At 40.4% G+C, this 18,441-nt stretch overlaps 1 protein-coding gene across 1 annotated transcript; it reads left to right on the forward strand.

The window, feature by feature from the left end:
• Nucleotides 1-352: 352 nt before the first annotated feature.
• Nucleotides 353-10,922, forward strand: LOC145863385 (uncharacterized). Its single transcript, XM_082968332.1, has 2 exons — nt 353-1,014; nt 7,704-10,922. The coding sequence occupies exons 1-2, from the start codon at nt 579-581 to the stop codon at nt 9,266-9,268; spliced, it is 2,001 nt and encodes a 666-aa protein (XP_082824458.1). The 5' UTR covers nt 353-578; the 3' UTR covers nt 9,269-10,922.
• The last annotated feature ends 7,519 nt before the right edge of the window (nt 10,923-18,441 follow it).

The raw sequence follows: 18,441 nt of genomic DNA on the forward strand, positions 1-18,441 counted from the left end.
GTGTGTTCATTATATACATCTACATGATGTATTGTTACACCATGTAGGAGCAGTATAGACCTACAGTAGCTGGCTACTTATTTATATGTTGTTTGACTGAATGAAACTGCCTTAAATGTGCTGTAGTAAACATGTTTTATTCTCACTAATCAACCAACACATTCCTGTCTTTGTATGTCTCAATATAATAGTATTATTTAATTAAATCCATGTAAAATAATCTTTGTCTGAAAATAAAATGTGATCCTCAACTGCGTTTCCCTCCAGTCAGCAGACGGCGATGTGCGTCTTTCAGGCGATGCTGCAGCGTGACGTATGATCTAGTGGACGGTTCTTCATAAACAGCTCGTCAACCACCTCGGTAGCTTGCTAGACAACATAGCCGAAATATTCAACCTATTTATACGCTTTCGGTCTATATTAGCTACTGTGTTTTAGACACACTTCTGTCGTATCTACTTGTTAACCTATTTAATTTAATATTACGTTATTTTTTATTAGTCAGCTATAGTAGCTGGCTGGTTAAGTTAGCATTAGCCTAGTCGCTCATGATAGCTAGCTAGCTAACATCCCCGAACATGAGCTCCCTAAACTACTCCCCTCCTGTTAAAGAAAAGGAGGTCTGCTGGACGGAGAAAGAAGCTCTGGGGCTGAACATTGTCGTGAAAGAGGAGAAGGAAGAGGAGGATCTTACAGTAAAACAAGAAGTAGAGGGTGAGGCTGTTACAGTGAAAGAAGAAGAGAAAGACGTTTCAGTGAAAGAAGAAGATGCGCTCAGAGTGAAAGAGGAGGAGGATGTTACAGTAAAAGAAGAGGAGGAAAAGGAAGAGGAGGATGTTACAGTAAAACAAGAAGTAGAGGGTGAGGCTGTTACAGTGAAAGATGAAGAGAAAGACGTTTCAGTTAAACAAGAGGAAGAAGAGGGTGATGCTGTTTTTGGAGTGAAGAAGGAAGGAGAGATTACTGTCACATTGGAAGATGAAGAGGAGGAGACAGGAGATCTGAGTAACACCAGTAAGAACCGCCTTCAATTAGTTTTTAACTTTGGATATTCGGAGTTGGCTCGTCAATACCTCTTCAACGGAGGGCCCTGGGATGATGACTGATATGTCTAGAATCAGACGGCGTAGAGACAAGCTACCCCTTGTTTTCTCCGTTCCGTTTCCAAAAAGTGACTTAACATATATATTTGAGGAGGGTCTATCTGCTGACCGCAGACTGGGGGGCCACGGCATGTAGTGATTTTAATGTAGTGATGTTTTACTACACACCGTGACCCCCAATAGAGCCATGTGAGAGTTGGGTTGGCTACACCAAAGATTATGGATATACTGACAAGATGTCTCTCCGTCCTGACAAGGGGAGTCGTTGTCCACAAAGCTGCACTGTGGGTTGTCTATCTCCCGCCTATCCTGTCTTTGGATTGGTGGATACATCTTATTATTGTAATCTATTGTTTATATTCTATGAGGGTTGTTGTCGTCAACCGCCTGTATTCAATGGAGAGAGATGCTAAGCTACTAGCATGAATATGCATAGCGATCTGGAGACAACTCCAAAAGTGTTTTTATCAAAGTTGTCGGTATGTCACATGTCCACATAACAACTTAGTCATTACGAAACTTCTGTTAGATCAAGTAAACCTCATGTAGGAAATAAGCCATTCATTTTGTTGTTGACCAAATTCAACACTTTCCACATTGGGTTGATAATTGTTTCCACTTGGATACAACCAACTGTAACCTACTGGCATGACCTAGAGAGATACAACCTACTGTAACCTACTGGCATGACCTAGAGAGATACAACCTACTGTAACCTACTGGCATGACCTAGAGAGATACAACCTACTGTAACCTACTGGCATGACCTAGAGAGTTACAACCTACTGTAACCTACTGGCATGACCTAGAGAGATACAACCTACTGGCATGACCTAGAGAGTTACAACCTACTGTAGCCTACTGGCATGACCTAGAGAGTTACAACCTACTGTAACCTACTGGCATGACCTAGAGAGTTACAACCTGCTGTAACCTACTGGCATGACCTAGAGAGATACAACCTACTGTAACCTACTGGCATGACCTAGAGAGTTACAACCTACTGTAACCTACTGGCATGACCTAGAGAGATACAACCTACTGTAACCTACTGGCATGACCTAGAGAGATACAACCTACTGTATTCTTTCTACCAATTGATTGGTTGAAATTTTATGACGTGTATTTGTTCATATAGACACACCCCATGTGTTTAATAATATCAACTTTATGTGCAGAACTTAAATTGAACTGATGCTTCAAGCGTTTGATTAAATAATTAACACACACAAATTACTTGAGGAAGCCAGAGGTCAATATAACCAGAAGAAAATAACCAATTCCCACCTGCTGCTGGCCTTCGTTAATTCTGACGTTATGCTCCTGAAGTTTCCGGTAAAATAGGAAAACTTTTTCCATTTCCGTTTGAAGTGCCAATTTATCTTACCATTTCTACCGATCTGCGTGCCAGTTATGAACGAGTTACAACACCTGTTTGGCTCCGCCACTTCCTGGGTCGGTGAAGTGAGGTATTAAATTTAAGGATTAAATCATTTAAGGAATATATCCGAGTCTCACGCTCATCACCTGTGGAATGCGGGGCTTCGAGGTGTGGATTTAATAGTATGTTGTACCTAGTTTCCCTCCTTCAGGGAACAGTAGTTATAGTCATAACGTGTGGATTTAATAGTATGTTGTACCTAGTTTCCCTCCTTCAGGGAACAGTATTTATAGTCATAACGTTAAGCTTGTCATATGATGAACTTTAACTTAACCTCTTACATCTAGACGTTCCGCTAGCGGAACACCTGCTCCAATATCCAATGATGGGCGTGGCGCGAAATACAAATTCCTCTAAAATCCGAAAACTTCAATTTTTCAAACATATGACTATTTTACAGCATTTTAAAGACAAGACTCTCGTTAATCTAACCACACTGTCCGATTTCAAAAAGGCTTTACAACGAAAGCAGAACATTAGATTATGTCAGCAGAGTACCCAGCTAGAAATAATCACACACCCATTTTTCAAGCTAGCATATAATGTCACAAAAAACAAAACCACAGCTAAATGCAGCACTAACCTTTGATGATCTTCATCAGATGACACACCTAGGACATTATGTTATACAATACATGCATGTGTTGTTCAATCAAGTTCATATTTATATCAAAATCCAGCTTTTTTACATTAGCATGTGACGTTCAGAACTAGCATACCCCCCGCAAACATCCAGTGAATTTACTAAATTACTCACGATAAACGTTCACAAAAAACATAACAATTATTTTAAGAATTATAGATACAGAACTCCTCTATGCACTCGATATGTCCGATTTTAAAATAGCTTTTCGGTGAAAGCACATTTTGCAATATTCTCAGTAGATAGCCCAGCCATCACGGCTAGCCATTTAGATACCGACCAAGTTTAGCCCTGATCAAACTCCGATTTACTATTACAAAAGTTTCATTACCTTTGTTGTCTTCGTCAGAATGCACTCCCAGGACTGCTACTTCAATAACAAATGTTGGTTTGGTCCAAAATAATCCATCGTTATATCCAAATTGCGGCGTTTTGTTCATGCCTTCCAAGACACTATCCGAAATGGTAAATCAGGGTCGCGAGCATGGCGCAATTCGTGACAAAAGATTTCTAAATATTCCATTACCGTACTTCGAAGCAAGTCAACCGCTGTTTAAAATCCATTTTTATGCAATTTTTCTCGTAAAAAAGCGATAATATTCAGACCGGGAATCTCCGTTTAGCTAAACAGAGGAAAGAAAACAAAGCTTTCGGTCGACGCGGGCACGAGCCTGAGTCTCACAGTACTGTAACCAGACACTATCCAAACGCGCTACTTTGTTTCAGCCAGAGCCTGCAAAGCCACGATTCAGCATTTTGCCGCCTTCTGAGAGTCCATGTGAGCCGTAGAAAGTGTCACGTAAGAGCAGAGATCCCCTGTAATAGATAGAGATAATCAACAAGGCCAAGAAATGGTCAGACAGGGTACTTCCTGTACAGAATCTTCTCAGGTTTTGGCCTGCCAAATTAGTTCTGTTATACTCACAGACACCATTCAAACAGTTTTAGAAACTTTGGAGTGTTTTCTATCCAAAGCTAATAATTATATGCATATTCTAGTTTCTGGGCACGAGTACTAATCAGATTAAATCGGGTACGTTTTTTATCCAGCCGTGTCAATACTGCCCCCTAGCCCTAACAGGTTAACTTAAATACTGGATCTTGCTGTCGGACAGTTTTTTGTATTCAGTTCTCTGAAATGCTCTCTATCTACTTAACATTTATTGTCTCCTTATGTTACGCTGGAAAACAGTTTTCATGGGCACAGAAATCCTAAATCATTTCAGAGTTTGCTAAATCCAATGGTTCTAACCGAGAGTCACCTTAACTTTATTGACAACTCCCAAATGGATACTGTCATTAACCTGTTAGGGCTAGGGGGCAGTATGTGCACGGCTGGATAAAAAAAATGTACCCGATTTAATCTGGTTACTAATCCTACCCAGTAACTAGAATATGCATATACTTATTATATATGGATAGAAAACACTCTAAAGTTTCTAAAACTGTTTGAATGGTGACTGTGAGTATAACAGAACTCATTTGGCAGGCAAAACCCTGAGACATTTTCTGACAGGAAGTGGATACCTGATGTGTTGTATTACCTTTAAACCTATGCCATTGAAAAACACAGGGGCTGAGGAATATTTTGGCACTTCCTATTGCTTCCACTAGATGTCACCAGCCTTTACAAAGTGTTTTGAGTCTTCTGGAGGGAGATCTGACCGAACAAGAGCCATGGAACGATGATGGCCCATTAGACACCTGGCGCGCGAGTTCATGTTGGGTACCCTCGTTCCAATACGTTATAAAAGAGTATGCATTCGTCCACCTTGAATATTATTCATGTTCTGGTTAAAAAAGGCCCTAATGATTTATGCTATACAACGTTTGACATGTTTGAACGAACGTAAATATATTTTTTCCCCTCGTTCATGAAGTGAAGTCCGGCGGGCTTAGATCATGTGCTAACAAGACGGAGATTTTTGGACATAAATGATGAGCTTTTTTGAACAAAACTACATTCGTTATGGACCTGTGATACCTGGAAGTGACATCTGATGAAGAGAATCAAAGGTAATGGATTATTTACATAGTATTTTCGATTTTAGATCTCCCCAACATGACGACTAGTCTGTATCGCAACGCGTATTTTTCTGGGCGCAGTGCTCAGATTATTGCAAAGTGTGATTTCCCAGTAAGGTTATTTTTTAAATCTGGCAAGTTGATTGCGTTCAAGAGATGTAAATCTATAATTCTTTAAATGACAATATAATATTTTACCAATGTTTTCTAATTTTAATTATTTAATTTGTGATGCTGACTTGACTGCCGGTTATTGGAGGGAAACGATTTCCTCAACATCAATGCCATAGTAAAACGCTGTTTTTGGATATAAATATGAACTTGATAGAACTAAAAATGCATGCATTGTCTAACATAATGTCCTAGGAGTGTCATCTGATGGAGATTGTAAAAGGTTAGTGCATCATTTTAGCTGGTTTTATGGTTTTGGTGACCCTGTCTTTGAATTGACAAAACATTACACACAACTCTTGTAAATGTACTGTCCTAACATACTCTAAATTTATGCTTTCGCCGTAAAACCTTTTTGAAATCGTAAAACGTGGTTAGATTAAGGAGATGTTTATCTTTCAAAGGGTGTAAAATAGTTGTATGTTTGAAAAATTAGAATTTTGACATTTATTTGGATTCAAATTTGCCGCTCTTGAAATGCACCTGCTGTTGATGGAGTGCACCACGGGTGGGACGCCTGCGTCCCACCTAGCCCATAGAGGTTAATGCGGTTCTTAAATAATTACACATAATACATAATACTGTAGCTGTTTAGTTACAGTCACATGTTCAACTATCATCAGCTGATCCAGGAAATCATTTTCTGCATGCCAGTCAAATGTAGTTCTTCATTCATTACACCGGTAAAGACAGTTATGCCGTGCTCCATGTTGGATCCAACATCCCTAACAAATTGATGTTTATAATGTGTTATTGTCTGGTTGATTTACAGTAGGATCTCGTTAGTCCGTTTGGAAACGGAGATACTTAGCTCATAATGTGTGGAGAACTGTTCCTTGGTGGATAGGCTATTGTACAACACACAGAGCTATTTTCCTTTATTCAGGACATTTAGAATGACAACACATTACAGAGTAGCCTAGTGGGATTATTCACAAAATTATCTGGTGATCAGGTTATGAATTGTCATGACAAAGACATTTTAGTCTCCTTGTTTCACCTAAAATATTAAATGATTTATAGTCCTAGGTCTATGTTGTTGTTATGTGAAGTTATGGGTCCTACAGTAGGTCTATGTTATTGTTAGGTGAGATTATAGACCATTTTGGCATACACTTAGTGGACAAAATCTCATTGTCAGGCTGATGTCAGGCTGATGGAAAACTAGCCAATGATCATTTTACTGGTTGAAGTCGTTTTTAAATATAAAGTAGTACATTTTCAACAATAACACAAACATTATATTAAATCAGGACATTCAAACCAGCCTTACAATTATAATCCAAAGTAGTGTCAAATGATGATAATCATAATCAACCTGTAAATGGAGGCTTTATTTGCTGTCAGCCTATGAGAACTCCCCTGAGTTTCCCCCACGGTGGTGAAGTAGTGAATAGACACAGAGCTTAATGTGAGTTTCCTTGAGTAGACTCCTGATCTAGTGCTGTAATATTCAGAATACATTGTGAAAACTAATCTTTGCTCACCATTTTTTAAATATATATATTTTTTTCACCCCTTTTTTCTCCCCAATTGGTACTTACAGTCTTGTCTCATCGCTGCAACTCCCATACGGACTCTGGAGAGGCGAAGGTCGAGAGCCATGCGTCCTCTGAAACACAATCCAACCTAGCCGCGCTGCTTCTTGACACAATGCCCATCCAACCCGGAAGCCAGCAGCACCAATGTGTCGGAGGAAACACCGTACACCTGGCGACCTGGTCAGTGTGCACTGCGCCCGGCCCGCCACATGAGTCGCTAGTGCGTGATGAGACAAGGATATCCCTGCCGGCCAAACCCTCCCCTAACCCGGACGACGGTGGGCCAATTGTGCGTCGCCCCATGGGCCTCCCGGTCGCGGCCGGCTGCAACAGAGCTTGGACTCGAACCCAGATCTCTAATGGCACAGCTTTGGCCACTTGCTCACCATTTTTGCTCCAGGCAGATATACTACATCCATAACTAGCGGTTTCTGCATTAGCAGGGAGGTGTTTCTGCAATCAAATTGTGTGCGCATCGCCCTTGTCGCAATTTTAGCAAACACAGAAAGGTGCCTATATTTGAGAACAAAAGTCGCCTGGCACACTGCTTAGGAGTTCAACACCTTTTACTTATTTCTAGTTACTACTAATGTGAAAACAAGACTAAATATGACTATTGTTGCTCACTTGACTGTCTTAAGACAATTGTCAAGTAATTTTAACATTCATTACAGACGTCAATTGTTGTACAGTATCATGGCTACGCTGTTGGCATCACCTTTTTCAGTGGAGTTCTGCTGTTGTGAGCCTTTAACTATTTGTCTGACTTGTTCACACAGGAGAGAGACGTGACTATCATGGATCCTCTGGGGAGCCTCAACATCATGATGCTAACGAGTCAGAGAAGAGTCTGTCCAGATTCTATCACCTCAAGAAACACCAGCAGAGACCCACAGGGAAGAAATCTATCTGCTGCTCTGACTGTGGAAAACATTGCAAATCTTCATCAGAACTTAAAATACACCAGCGAACACACACAGGAGAGAAATCTCACCACTGTTTTGATTGTGGGAAGAGTTACTTAAGATTAAAAGCACTAAAAGTACACCTGAGAATTCACACTGGGGTGAAACCTTACAGCTGTGATCAATGTGGGAGGAGTTTTACTACATTTTTCTCTCTGACTCTACACCAGAGAATACACACAGGAGAGAAACCGTACAGCTGTACTCAATGTGGGAAGAGTTTTACTCAGTCAAGCAACCTGTTATCACACCAGAGGATACACACAGGAGAGAAATCTTTTAGTTGTAATCAATGTGTGAAAAGTTTTATTTCATCTAGTTACCTGACTGTACACCAGAGAACACACACAGGAGAGAAACCTTATAGCTGTGATCAATGTGGGAAGACTTATATTTCATCTTGCCATCTGACTAGACACCAGCGAGTACACACAGGAGAGAAACCTTATAGCTGTAATCAATGTGGGAAGAGTTTTACTCGGCCAGACAGCCTGATATCACACCAGAGAACACACACAGGAGAGAAACAATATAGCTGTAGTCAATGTGGGAAGAGTTTTGCTGCATCTATCTCTCTGACTCTACACCAGAAAACACACACAGGAGAGAAATCTTATAGTTGTGGTCTATGTGGGAAGAGTTTTACTACATCTGGCTCTCTGACTCGACACCAGAGAAGACACACAGGAGAGAAACCTTATAGCTGTGGTCAATGTGGGAAGAGTTTTACTACATCTGGCTATCTTACTCTACACCAAAGAACACACACAGGAGAGAAACCTTATAGTTGTGGTCAATGTGGGAAGAGTTTTACAACATCTGGCTGTCTCTCCAGATCAAAACACCTCAAGAAACACCTGCAGAGATCCACAGGGAAGAGAACTCACTGCTCCTCTGACTGTGGGAAGAAATCCACCTCTTCATCAGGCATTAAAATTCATCAGAGAATCCACACAGGAGAGAAATCTTTTAGCTGTGGTCAATGTGGGAAGAGTTTTACTAGTTCAACCAGCCTCATATCACACCAGAGAATCCACACAGGAGAGAAACCTTTTAGCTGTACTCAATGTGGGAAGAGTTTTACTTCATCTAGCCATCTGACTCTACACCAGAGAACACACACAGGAGAGAAACCTTATAGCTGTGATCAATGTGGGAAGAGTTTTGCTGCATCTGGCTCTCTGACTCGACACCAGAGAAGACACACAGGAGAGAAACCTTATAGCTGTGGTCAATGTGGGAAGAGTTTTACTACATCTGGCTGTCTGACTCGACACCAGAGAACACACACAGGAGAGAAACCTTATAGCTGTGATCAGTGTGACAAGAGATTCTCCGGTAAAAGACATCTGATCAAACATCAGAAAATACATGAATGAGTTGTTTCATGATATCAATGATATAATGTCACAATGTAGAATGTTTTAACATTGTACTAGGAGTATTTTAATAGTGTCACAATGTAGAACCCTAAACGTTTGCCCCTGTTCTATTGATTTCAACATGATATGGATATTAGCCTCAGGGGGAAAATCCAGGCTCTGAAATGGAAGAGTACTATTTATGTGATTTAATAAAAAGTGACTAACAAAAAAAGAGGTGTGTTACACTTACCATGTTGGTTACGCACTTGAATCAAAATCTATCTGGCTGTTTTCTACAAATTGTCCTCTAACCAGTGATGTACACATTATTCCCAGATTCTGTGTGGTTTTTGAGCTGTTAGTTTTAACAGGACGTGCAACCTCATCTCCCTCCTCTCGGCACAATTGATTTCAACATGATATCGATGAGTTATGACAAATAAGTGTTGTGTTCCTTTGTTTAGGGACCCCTACATTTAAATGCATCACTCCAAAATGTAGCTGACTGTCTTCTGCAGGTTGTCCTCTAACCAGTGAGGTGAAAGATTTCTCCAATTCCATGTGTTTTTTGTTTTGGTGTGTTAGTTTCAGGAGCAGATTCAACCTGATTTCCCCCCAAATGGATATAAGATTTGTGTTTTGTGTTTAGCTAGTGCGTTGCTATGGATCTTTATTTATTTTGACTGCCCGTTTTTCCGTATTGGAGATGAGTTTTGTTTGGGCTCGTTCCAAGGAGACGAGAGTTCTAGAAGCTAGTGGGATTTAGAAAGAGGAGAGTTCTAGAATCTAGTGAGTTTTAGGAAGACGAGTGTTCTAGAAGCTAGTGGGATTTAGGATTCTATAGAAAGAAAAAGGAGAAACAAATAATACTATTGTATTTCTGTTGGTGGTGAGCAAACTTTTCCAACAAAAATATAGGATATATTTGTTGTCTTAAGGTGTTATAGGCTTTGGTTTTCCATTTCTGTTTTGAGGTTGGACTTTAGCACGTATAGCTCGTTAGCACGTATAGCTCGTTAGCACGTATAGCTCGTTTGCACGTATAGCTCGTTAGCACGTATAGCTCGTTAGCACTGATTGGTGTCACCTCGTTAGTCAGTATGTGTTACACCTGTGCTGGCTTGTCCATCTCGTTAGTGGGAAGGTGTTTCACCTGAGCTGGTCCAGGTTCTATTTAAGAGTGGCCCAGTGTTCCAGTTGTCTTGATACATGTGGAGAGTCAACACCTTTAGTTGCTCCACCTTTTTGGTTTGCTTCCTGTCTTTAAGTTTGGTGTGGGTTTTTCTTTTGTTTGTCTCTTCTTGGGCAGATTTAGTGGGTCTCATGGTGGGTGTCTTTTAGGTCCCAGTTGTTGTTACTAGTCAACTTTCAGTGGACACCCCCATAGTGTCTTTCAGAGCCCCTCCTAAAATCATGCTTATATTTTGGGTTGGTTGTTGCATCCAATTAATATTTTAATCAATGGATTTTCCTTAGAATGCTAATTCGTCTTTCAGTTGTTAATCTTATGTTTGTTGTGGTAAATATTTCTGTTTATTTTCATTGTTTTATTTTTTTTTCTGTGAGGCATCCATGTCTGAAATGTGCTGTATAAATAAAGCTTGATTTGAACATATTGCAAAAGAAATTAACCCAATGACTGACAATCAACAGACTCTTGCAAAACCAATACGTATCTTGGTCCATCTTATTATGAAAACAGTATAAATTCAGTATATTTCCCACTATGTCAAAATAGTGCTGGTATGTACGTTTAGTATCACTTTTCAACCAACCCAGTGCATTTGTTGAAGATAAATGTTTAATTCAACAATACGTCAAAGGATTCAACTACTGCAAACTGAAACAAACAAATGGATCAACCAGATCAATCCCACTTTTCCAGCCTGCTGAAGGCGTGGTGGAGTGGTAAACACCACCCCCGGCTCTACCAGGGGCTTGAGGTGGTCTCCCACAGCTCTGCTTATGTCATGTTCTGTGGCCTTGCCGTTCCATTTCTTGACTGCCCCTGCAACACAGAAACACATTTAGTCATATTATATAAAACACTTAAAGTAATGGATATGGAGCATCTATGGCCTCAGTTACACCTGGCACCTAAATGTGACTTCTGTCATCTGATCACTCCAAGCTGCATTAGGTTCAGATCTACCAGTCAGGCCACTGAATATGCATAAGCAATGTAAAGAGATGGGGTGAATGAGGGGAAAAGTACATTTGACACAAATGACCTTCATAATATCAAAGAACAAATGTTTGTCTGAGGGGAAATTAACTTCATACAGCCAAAAGGGGTGAGAAATTACACCAATATCAGTGAACAATTTGCACTAATGTAAATAAACATAGATGATGGAACATATTCCCTTTTGCTGACGTGATGAACCGCTAAGGGGACATAAATATTTACCATCTAAACCATGTGTGACCTCTCACCTCTCTGGCTGTAGAAGTGTTCTTCCTAACAAGTCCCTCAACAGCTCTCTGACTGAGCTCCACCCTCACTGGGTCTTCAGAGGAGAGGAAGGCTGAGGGATGGAAGGATGAATGGATCAGTCAGTCAATAAAGTGTAGAGCTGCTGTCTGACAAAATCACTATTTTAGTAGTTCATTAAAGTAAATAAGGCTTTATGACTGCTGAATACCAACGATCAATCATTTAGATCATGTATTTTTAGGTAGAGATACATCCTTGGGACGTCCCTAGCCCGTTGAAGTTGACATTTAAAATGGTTAAGGTCAGGGTTTAGGGTAGGGATGTACCAAGGATCCCAGATAGCATTGACCATTGTGCATTCTTCTGTCTCTTTTACAAAGCAGGTGTAAAAGAAACACAAACAAGACAAGTAGAGACGCAGGTCATTATGGTCATTGTAGTTTAAAAAATAGCTTCTAATTATGCCAATCTGTATGTGGGGTTGTTAGAGAAGAATGTGATTGTCAGCCCTAACAATTCATTCTAGCACCTCATCAGGCTCTGAAAAAGTCTTAATTGATGACGTGTTCCATCTATTCCAGGGGACAGCAGAGGAACTTCATCGATTCCACTCCTTCATCAATACAAGCAGTGAACATCTGAAATTCACCCTCAACTTTCATGTGCATGAAACAAGTTATCTGGACATTTTGATTAAGAGGGACGGGGGTTGGCTTTAGCACAGACCTATACAGGAAGCCGATGGACAGGAATTCCCTGTTACGCGGAGTCAGCTTCCACCCTACACCCCTAAAAAAGATCCTCACCATCGACCAATAAAGTCACATACACAGGATTTGTAGTACACAGAGTGACTATGACAAACAAGCTGACTGTCAGTGTTACAGACAGCGAGGTTACCCAGAGGAACGGCTGGATGAGTGTTTCAGACAGCGGGGTTACCCAGAGGAATGGCTGGATGAGTGTTTCAGACAGCGGGGTGTTAAAAGAATTTAATATCTTGATGATAATAATCAATAATCAATTCGCCTTGACTAATGCCCAAGGTTTGTAAGACAATGGGTTAAAATAATTAGGCAAGGACTCAGCTTTCTGCAAAAGGTTTCTGTAGCTTTATTCAGAGAACGTTCTGAGGTCAGGATAACAAAACAGTCATTATATAGTTCTTGCTTACTTACGCACATGCATTTACACACAATCCGTTGGTGACCTGCATCCCCCATAAACTTCTCACACTGTTTATCACTATCCAGAGCTCAGCCTGTTCTTTTCCCTCAAGGTTAAGAACTCTTTGAAGCTTTTACTCCCTTGACCATCTGTCTCCTGGTGTCCCTCCTAATTGCATACACACATTTCTTTCCCTCTCCAGTGGTTTCTGGACTTTCCGGAACTAATCAGACTAATCGATCCCTACATTGATCATTACATTGATTATTCATTAAACCTGCTGTATGACTAATAATTCATCATGGTTTATTGATTCATTTACATTTATTAGATAATTCTCTTATCAATTCCACCCTTAAATGATTCAATAATTCACCATGATATGATCACATGCTATCTGAGAACCCTACTAATATGTAAATACATCACACGCTATATGGAAATACATCACACGCTATATGGAAATACATCACACGCTATATGGGATCACATAATGATTATCACATACTATGAGTATTCACTAACAATCACAGGCTATATGGATTTAAACAAGTCCAATACATGAATATTCCTCCTATTCCTCCATTACTGTCCTAGGCCTATTTCCAATTATGACACTTCTGTTTAGGATTTTCATCATAATTTTCATTAAAGGAACAGTGAATCTAAATGTTGAAAATTGTTTCATCAAACATTGGCTCCTCGTTATTGAAAGAGACGGAGCCATCTTCCTGGCCTGGAGGCCTGTGTTCGTCCTCCCACTGATCGGAGCTCGGAATCGGTCCATATCTCACCATCTGCTGCGTCATCGATCTCTCTAGAGTCCTGGTGATTAAACCTCTCACACATGGGACGAGACAACATCCACACAACACAAACACACTCATACAGGTGAAAGCAGCCCATAATACAGTTCTTACAACACTTTTCCATTTCCCAAACATGAGCTGTGTTATCAGAAATGTATGTGTAGAGCTGAACCTAATCATTCTACCTACACTGCCCTCTTCTGCCAATAACCTATCGAGAGTCAGTCTATTTTACCAGGTCATGAGGGGGGTGGCGGATAATTGGTCAGAGAACCTCTTTACTGCATCCCCGTTTTCATTCATGAATCTCTGTTGATTATAAAAGATGTCATTAATCCCATCCACATTTTTATTTATTGTCAACTACCAAAATAATGTAGTGTTAAAGCCTTCACATATTTGATTCATAGCTTTGTATTCATCTGGAACTTCCCTGAGGATGCCAATAGCATCCATCTAGACAGGGCTACTCCCATCCTGGTCAAAACTCCTCCTGTGCCTTCTTTAGCCTCCTATAACTGGCCTCTGATGACTAACTCGAACTGGTTGGACCAATAACCCCAGGGCGCAAGTTCCTAACCACCCTTTGTGGTAATTTCTGTCGTATGCATCCTTTACTGGTACTAGCCCACCCTTCATCAGTTATAGGTGCTGTGAGGTTAAGAATGTTCTATTCATCTCTCAAACCTATGTCAGTCACATTAACGATTACTTTCAGCCATTAAAATCATCTTAGTTCTCGGTGCCATTCTTGTATCTATAACACTGGTGCTCATCAGGAATTTAGGTGAACCGAGGTGGGTTGGCTGAGTACTTCAATCTGGCCAACCCCTATTCCTGTACAGTTGTCTGCTTCCCCAGGAAATTGTTTAATGTTTACCTTAAATTCTACATCTTGATCTTCTTTGATTCCTTATTCTGTATGTCACTCATCAGTGTATTGTATAGTTTATCTTCTACTTCTTCTCAATGACAACGGTATCCTATGATTAGTACCAGTAGGTGGTGGATCTGAATGTATCAGAAAGGTTACCAAAACTATGATGCAGCTTAGAGTCTCTACTCTTCCCAAAAACCGCCAACCCTCTCCTGCCCTTAGTCTCTCTGCTAGGTACCACCCCATACTCACACCTCTAGGAGCACACACAGTGATGAACGGTCGGGATAGGAAATCTTCGTTAAGGAGGTAACCCCCGGACCTTATTGGTTCTCGGTTCTTCTCCTAACTCTGTGTGTGATCATCAGTGCTCATATGTGTACATACCTCCTTGCAGTGGGTAACGTGGACCCAAGTGACTCTCTCAGCTTTTCTAATGGCAAAGGCAATGGTTTAACAGAACCTGGTATGGGCCTTCCCAACGGGACTGCTTCCAGTTTTTTCTCCTCAGGGACTGGATCCACACCCAGTCTCCTGGTTGGATTGAGTGAATCACCTTCTCCTGTAATTCACCTGTTGGACACAAAATCTTGGACATACGGGTTTGGTTAACAAACAGTCTTCTCATGTACTCTGCTAGTGTTTCTTCAACTTCTATGTCTACCTGTTCTGGTCTCTCTAACTCTGTCATTCTATAGGCTCTACCTAATTAGCTAAAATGTCATCCATCATTTAAAGAGATGGCTCCTAGTAAACCAACATTAGGGATATCATCTTGACCTCATATTCTAGCTACCATAATCATGTCCACCAAGTAAGTTGGGAACGCTTCTACCCATTTGCTATGCTTATCTGTTATTGTTAAACACCCCTTCTTCCCCTCAATTCGGAATAGTTCAATAAGTCCATTTCCAAATGTTGGAATGGACATTCTACAAAAAATGTTTTTGTTCTAGTAGCATCCTATCCTGTTCTATCACCTGCTCTACCATACTCCCCCTTTTTATACATGGCTCAAGCCCAAATGACCCTAAATTCACCATCCAATGGCTTTTCATTGTGGCTGATCAGACCACAAAAGGAAAAGTCACCAGTGGGGTCAAAAAGTCATAACCCCTTTTCAGAACCGTTTTTTCTTTCTTACTACATTAGACAAATGAAAGCTAATAACCTTATCTACATTTTGTATCTCAAGTTCCCAGAACATTCCCTATTAAAAGAATTTCACGTGTTTAATTAAAACTCAGAAAATAAAACTTTAAAATGCCATGTGTGTCTACCCCTTTAATCTTTCTTACTACATTAGACAAATGAAAGCTAATAACCTTATCTACATTTTGTATCTCAAGTTCCCAGAACATTCCCTATTAAAAGAATTTCACGTGTTTAAATAAAACTCTGAAAACAAAACTTCAAAATGCCATGTGTGTCTACCCCTTTAAGATATCCTGTCCCTAGGAACTTTTCCCCAAAGAGCTCCTTTTTCCATAAAATAACCACTTGGTCAGCATTTCCTCATACTACACCGATTCAGAAACCCAAAAGTTAACTACAAACAAAACCTAAAAATGCTTGTACTTCCATTGTACTCCCCCCAATCATTAGTTTTAAACTTAATTGAACATGCGCTACCCTTGGATACAATACTGTACTTCAATTTATGAAACCCCATATTTTAACGTACTATTTGACTAATTTGACCCAAGATTGCTTAAAACCTTAAAACCCCTTCAGTTTGTCTGAAAACCGGCCCATTCTGTTTGCTAGGAATACCCTGCCATTATACACAACTGAGTTTAATGTGCACCGTCCCTGTAAAAATAAAATTAACTCAACCTGCAATTCACTGTACTGTCCAGACATTGTTCCACGTAATGGAAACAGAGTATAATGTTTAAATACATAAACTGGTGTTACCTAAACATTCAAACCAAGAATCAATAACCAGCTTCACATCACAAAATGCTTCCTTCCAGCCAAACATAGCCCAAGCATAGCTCAGCACACATAACCAATTCTTTTCTCATCTTTTGTTTTACCCGTAAGCAAAAATATAACCCACTACTCAACCAACGTTCTGCCTTACCTCTATAGTAAGATTAAAACCAATGTTCCAACTGTATCTCTTTCGGCTTCACATTTTTGAAATGTCTATGACTTTATATGTACCATGTAAATCGCCAAATTTATATAATACTTAATACAATTTATTACTACTCCCTTTAAACCTATCCGCTCATTATAATTCATTAGATTTCGGTAACCTTCTCTTCATTTTAAACTAAACAAGCCATCAAAACGTTCGGTTTAGATCTTAAACAACCACCATCAACCTTATGGTTCCATTCAAAACATAACAATAACATTTTGGTCCCATAGTGCATGGGCTGGGACCCGAACCCAGGCCTCCCGCGTGGCAGGCGTAAATTCTACCACTGAACCACCAATGCTATTGCTTGGAGGTGCAATTTCGGTGGTTATGTCCAACTCCGTCACAATGTTTACAGGGTGTATAACAGTTTCTTGCGAGATGTTCCGTCCTATCGCAGTTAAAACACCGCTTCACTCCGTCTTTGTCAGCGTATCTCCCTGTTTTTGCCCTTCTGTCTACGGAGTCTCTGCTCCTCCCCGCTATTTCTCCTAGGTTTGTTATCAGGTACTCTGTTACCCCGACAGTTACTGTTAGTTGCTCTATCTCAACCGATTCACTCTTTTTGCAGTTTCGACCTATTTTATTGCAGTGTTTACACAGAACCTCAAATTCTCTAGCAAAATGACCCGGTTTGTTACAGTTAAAGCATCCATCTCCCCCTTTCTTTTGTCTATTCCCATCCGGACTTTGGTTATGGTAAACGGGTCTACTGGGGGCTCTGGGTGGTGCAGCACCACTTACACGCTCTCGACCCCACGTTCTTATCATTATATCTCCCTTTGTTTCTATCCACTTTTTTAATAAAGTGGCTACACCCTGTCTTCCTCCCTGTATCTCTTCCTCTCTACCTCCCTCCGCTCCCTGAGGACTAGCATATGGGGGAGGGGGTAAAGTTACGGGCGGCACTTGATATAGTTGCCTCCGTCCCACTACCACCACCTCGCTATCTGGGTTCTCCCGCCACCCCTGGTCAGCCAGGGAGGGGTATAATATGGGTTTAGATGTTGTCTCTGTGTGAGCCGTGGGAGTCCTCTCTGTCTTTTCCTGTTCCTCCTCGTTTGTTTTTCTTTCCCCATTTTCTTAAGTTTATCTATCATTATCAGTCCTATTCTCTCCTTCTGTCTGGCTTTCTCCATTGCTTCCATAAATGTACCTTCTCCGGGTTCTCCCGCTTTCTTCCATTTCCCCTCTGCTTTCTGAATTTTCCGCTTCAATGCTCCCAGTATTCTACCTGGCTCACCTTCTGTGGGAACTCCATCAGGAGACAATACCCAACCATCCTCTATCCAATCCATATAGAGTTTCTCTCCTCGTCTCTTCCATTCCTTCCCTCCATTGATTTCCAGCGTGGATTTTAGAGCCTGTAATACTCTCTCCGCTTCTTCACTGATAGTCATATTTTAGTTTTACTGTATTATTTTAGTTTTTATTTCTGACCAATTCGATAATTAGTCCCTTATTTAAAGCACGTTAACTATTTATTTAAATCAACTTATTTCAACCTATTTAGTTAAACTCGGTTCTTATTTTAACCTAATTATATGGAACCGGAGTTATTCAATACAATTCAAATATCACTCCATAACATTTCAAACCAATTATTTAAACCCGTGTTTTACAGTGTCAAGCTTCAAACATCAACTAATTTGATAACTAGCCAGTCGAGTCAACAATATCTCATTTAAAACATATATTCTTCAGACCCAACCACTCCCGCAGTATGGGCCTTGCCAATAGCCACAATTA

This window comes from Salmo salar, chromosome 02 (assembly GCF_965601325.2).
Source record: "Salmo salar chromosome 02, fSalSal1, whole genome shotgun sequence".
NCBI lineage: Eukaryota > Metazoa > Chordata > Actinopteri > Salmoniformes > Salmonidae > Salmo > Salmo salar.